The sequence below is a fragment of the Lygodium microphyllum genome, chromosome 21 (genome assembly GCF_053477565.2).
Source record: "Lygodium microphyllum isolate KBCC chromosome 21, Lygodium_microphyllum_v1.1.10, whole genome shotgun sequence".
NCBI lineage: Eukaryota > Viridiplantae > Streptophyta > Polypodiopsida > Schizaeales > Lygodiaceae > Lygodium > Lygodium microphyllum.
The window spans coordinates 82,378,246-82,383,413 of NC_141155.1; the positions used below are offsets into that span (position 1 = coordinate 82,378,246).

At 36.9% G+C, this 5,168-nt stretch overlaps 1 protein-coding gene across 1 annotated transcript; it reads left to right on the plus strand.

Annotated features, from left to right (window-relative positions):
* The first annotated feature begins 982 nt into the window (after positions 1–982).
* On the plus strand, positions 983–4,888 carry LOC148018209 (chemocyanin-like). The gene is made up of 2 exons (XM_087661157.1): positions 983–1,804; positions 4,476–4,888. Exons 1-2 carry the CDS (start codon positions 1,537–1,539, stop codon positions 4,808–4,810), a joined length of 603 nt encoding a protein of 200 aa, XP_087517283.1. The 5' UTR covers positions 983–1,536; the 3' UTR covers positions 4,811–4,888.
* Positions 4,889–5,168: the final 280 nt, after the last annotated feature.

A 5,168-nucleotide genomic window follows, 5' to 3' on the forward strand; every position in this document is an offset into this window, starting at 1 on the left:
AAAAGAACTAACATAATTTGTAGAAATTACAAACTAGAGATGATTGTTGGCATTTTTTTGAAAAGAAGGAATATGAAATCTACAAAAGCATTGTGCACCTTTATGATAAAATATATCCTACCATAAGTTTTGTTTCCATTTGTATGACATGGTAGATGGACTAGAAGGTAGGGTTTGATGTGCTAAGGAGTTTGAAATTGCAATGAACTTTTAGAAATGGTTCCTTATCCGTGCATTTGTATCACATCTAAATTACTTTTGGACTTCTTTAAGGAGTGAGGGTTGGTGGCAAAAGATGGCCAGCATTTTGGAGCATGAAGTAGCTTCCATATAGAATTGAAAGCATTATTTTTTGGTTTGTAATTGCCTCATGGGAACACTAGTTTTTCTCACCCAAGTGTTCGTCAAGGATGATTAGTTGCTATTGATGCCCTCAATATTCTTCTTCTGTTAGGATTACAATGTGCATATTGCTAGGCTCTTTACCCATTGTAGAGTCCAACTTTTGCTTGGTTCTAAAATGAGTGTGAACTAGGAAGGTCTTGATAAGTTCTAAGACCCTTGTATAGAGATATTTCTATTGTAATTAGACTCTCGCCATTGTCCATATACTAGGTGGGGTTTGAGTTGGACCAATATTGAGGAATTCACTTATTTATTTCTAACTAGACGTATTGGGTTTTATGTTTGTGTACATGGTTGAGAACCAACTTGTAAAGAGAGAGGTTGTCTCCTACCATGTGCAAAAGTGGAGCTAAAGCCATGTAAGAGGAAACATCCATGTGGTGATACAAAGAGTATAAGTTTGTTGGATCATTATTGATGGTGGGTGAGTGTGATGGACGTGGGCACGATGGGGAGCAAACAATCACAATCAATTGGTCTATATGCTATTGTGACAAGTACATGGGACATCTCTCTCTCTCTCTCTCTCTCTCTCTCTCTCTCTCTCTCTGGGGTTATAACCCACTTCATAACCCGGCCCATTACTCCATTGCTGTATCACACGCTACTTCACGATTGCTATATCACAAGCTACTTCGGCCGGTATTTGTCCAAGCCGAGGGAACTACTGATCTCTCTCTCTCTCTGCGCCATTACTCCATAACCGCTTCACTTGCTTCTTCATATCCCGGCCCAATATTACTGCATAACCGCTTCACTTGCTTCCCAGCTGCCACTGCTACGCCATAAGCTACGTCACTGTTGCTTCTAATTGCTGTATCACACGCTACTTCACGATTGCTATATCACAAGCTACTTCGGCCGGTATTTGTCCAAGCCGAGGGAGCTACTCTCTCTCTCCCTCTGCGCCATTACTCCATAACCGCTTCACTTGCTTCTTCATATCCCGGCCCATTACTGCATAACCGCTTCACTTGCTTCCAAGCTGCCACTGCTACGCCATAAGCTACGTCACTGTTGCTTCTAATTGGTTCAAGCAGAGCGATCACTCAGGAACGGCTAATAGCACTTATATATAGACATAGAAGAACAAGGAGGAGGAGGAGGAGGAGGAGGAGGAGGAGGAGAACAATGAAGAAGGCGAGCTTCATGAGGCGGCACTGCAGTACTGCCCAACACAGCCCGGAAAGAGGCAATGCAGGCCTTAACAATATGGCTTGCTTGATGTTCAGGACGGTGGCCATGCATAATTATTACCTACTAGTAGTAGTGATCGCCCTCGGAAGCCTCCATCTTGCCTCAGCCACCCAGTACACAGTCGGGGATGACAAGGGTTGGTCCCTTATGGACTACACGGCCTGGGCCCGGAGCAAGACATTCAACGTGGGCGACATCCTTTGTGAGTGTGACCCTCCTCTCATCCTCCTTAGTCCTCCTTGCTTTGTTGGTGTTTGGCAATCCATAGGAAGCATTTGACAATTTCTCATGTGGGAAAAAGGGGTTCTTTCCCCCTTGTTTTTTCCCTCTCATGTTCCACATTATGAGGTTCTAGGAGAGGGGAAGACCACATACCTAGCTAGATGTGATTCTGCATGAGGGCCTATGGGTCCCTTGTTTTCCTTGTAGTATTCAACATCGTGAGCTTTTGCCCAACAGGCACTCCATACCTAGCTAGGTGTAATTGGTGGAAGGGAATTACTGGCCCACAATGGTCCATTTTTTCCCCCATAGTGTTCAACATCATGAGCTTTTGCTCATTATGCATCACTAGGGGCTAGCACCCCTTGCCCTCAACAGCACCTACCTAGGTATGCAATGTCTCCCAAGTAGAAGCTCATGACGTTATCATGGTTCACAACATGGGAATTATATTAAGAATTTGTTTGAAGCTTCTTGATAGTAGCTTGTTTACCCAAGTGTTTCATAATAATTTTTAAAGACACATCACATCCATTTGCCTTTCTTGTAATTAAGGTCCTTGTAAGAATTATTGGATCACATCACATGCATTTGCATTAATTTTTGTAAGTAAAGATCAAGTGAATATTTAGATATTCCAATCTTCTTCAATCAAGGATTAATTTGGAAAATTTACCATTAATCATTCTACATGAAACATTGGTTTGCTATGAAAACATTGGTTGGCTACTCTTTGCCAAATACTTTTCTTTAGTCAAATCCTTACCATACACAAGATAAGATTTGAACATTTGGACTAGCTTATTTTCATGCTATTGTGAAATTACAACAAAAAATCATCATGCTTTCAAAATAACAAGTACAATCATATAATTTTGAGAAGGGAAATTTCATTTTCACACAACTAATTCGAGGACGCTTTGCTAAAATTTCAATAGGCTTTAGAATGAAGATTTGCCTTGGAATTCTTGTATGTTTAGTTGAACATGAGTAAAATTTTAGGATTAATTTTTGTTGAGCTAGACACAAATTGAAAGTAAGGTTGCTAGAAAGCTTTTAATCTAAAGTAGCCTAACTTAGTTGAAGCATGTGTGAATCTTCTCATCATGCTTAGAAACATTTCACATATTATATTGCTTATAAATTGTCTTAACATCAACTTGCCATAAAATGTTCATATATTATTGCAATGTGATCATGCATAGACGCACTTGTTTTATGCTTGTATTAGGGTGAAGGAGGCTTACAATGCCACCTATTGTACCTCTCAATTTTAATGTGCATTATGTCATCTTACAATATATATACTCAAAAGGTTCAAGTCATGAATTGAAAATGATATCCATGTCTCCAATTAATGAGAAATGCACACAATAATAGTGAGCTTATGGGCTGCTATTATTCAAATATGGCTTTCATTAATTATAAAAATAAGTGTATATAATGTAATCAAATGTTCATGCCATCATATTAATGTCATATTAAAATTTCTAGTTCATCAAAAAATGTTCACATTATTTTAGAAAATCAATATGGACTAAGAGTAATCATAAAATAGAAGTTGCATATTATATCCAAATACACATGCTTCTAGCCTAAATTAATAGGGTCACATCTTGCTTACCAATAAAGTTTCTTTTACGTTATATAAAGCCTTTACGAATACATTGATTTTCTTTGCATGCCCATGAATGATTTGTCAAATCTACCCAAATTCAAGGATTTCTCCTAAACTTGAAAAATAAATTCAAAGCAAGGTTGAAGATTTCTAATCAATATGTCAAACTGTAAAAGTGAAATGTACCAAGTTCAAAGTGTAATACATGTTGATCTCATACTATTGTCATAATGCAAATGCATTAAGGGGAGGAGACTTTGTGAATGTTGTTTTCAAAAATTAACATATGATGTTACAAAGTAGAATACATGTTACAGTGTTGTTAATGGTGATTTACATCTCAACTAATGCCATGTAAATGCACAATGGAGGGGAGTTTCTCTACACTTTGTTTTCATAATGTTGCAAATGATTTTATGGTATCTAAGTAGTTTCATCTATATTATTGTGATTGTCTTAGAATAGACTTAATGGAGGGTTTCAAACTAAAATATTATCCAACTACCCTTTGACATGTATGGGACTTTTGTCTTTTATTCCTTCTAGTGTGTGTCTCTCTATGCATAGGTGCTACTTTCCTTGGGTCAATCCTATTGAATAGCTTTAGCATACGCAACTTTATGAAGCATATATGTGACATTAGCACAACAAATTACAACCCATTACTTTCACATAATTGAAGCTATGCTTGTATCATGAAATATTATTACCAAACAAACACCTTTCATGCAGTTATGAAAACTTGTAATGCTAGTTATTTGCTTAAAATTTTGTTTAAGTATGGTGTATGTGTATATGTGCAAGTGCATACACACACACACACACACACACATGCACATGCACATTTGTGTGTATGCCTACATGCACACATGCATGTGTGTGAATGTGCACATGCGTGTGTGTATGTGCATATATACACATGCACTTGTCCATAGGCATGCACATGTGTGTGCATGTATTGTGAGAGGGAGATAAATAATATCACAAAGAAATTGGTGGATCCTTTGTAATAATCATATGAAATGTTTTGCAGATTTTCCTTATGAAAAAAATTCTCATGATGTTGCACAAGTGAGTACTATCACAGATTATAATACTTGTAGTGCATCAGATCCCATCAATCAATGGGCAAACGGAGACACAAAGGTAACCCTCAATTCTACTGGTGATGCATACTTCATATGCACTTTCTTAGGCCATTGTCCACCCATGCGTCTTGCAATCACAGTGGGATCCTCCACGAGTACTACCAATTACACTACCACCATTACAAGTAGTCCGAATCTTGCATCTTTCACATATAGCTCAAACATGTGGCTTATTTTAATGACCTTTATCATTGTTACCTTTTATAGCTTGGTGATGTAAGAAGCTTGGATTGGTTGCCTTGTTTGGCAATTTTCTAATAAAAATACACACTATTTGCATTGGATTGCAATTCTCAAATTTAGAAAATTTAAATTTCATGTAATATTCTTTGATGAAAATTTTCCAATTCCTTTTAAAAAAATCAAGCATTAACATATTTTCAATTATAAATTGCATTACTAAGCTTGCAAAACTTTTAATCTTAATTTTGTTACTTTTATATCTCATCCTACAAACTTGTTTTACCACATCAAGTTTCTAATAATTAAGAGTCCAAGTTTTGTTATTTAGTCCATAGAACTATGCTTGTTGGCCTTTATATTTGGTTTTTGTAGTAGTGAAAATGTTGATATTTGAT

Bases quoted from the DNA above. Each gene is read 5' to 3' on its own strand.
- LOC148018209 (XM_087661157.1), top strand. From the start codon at position 1,537: ATGAAGAAGGCGAGCTTCATGAGGCGGCACTGCAGTACTGCCCAACAC. The intron at 1,805-4,475 runs GTGAGTGTGACC...AATGTTTTGCAG, and splicing joins CAACGTGGGCGACATCCTTT to ATTTTCCTTATGAAAAAAAT.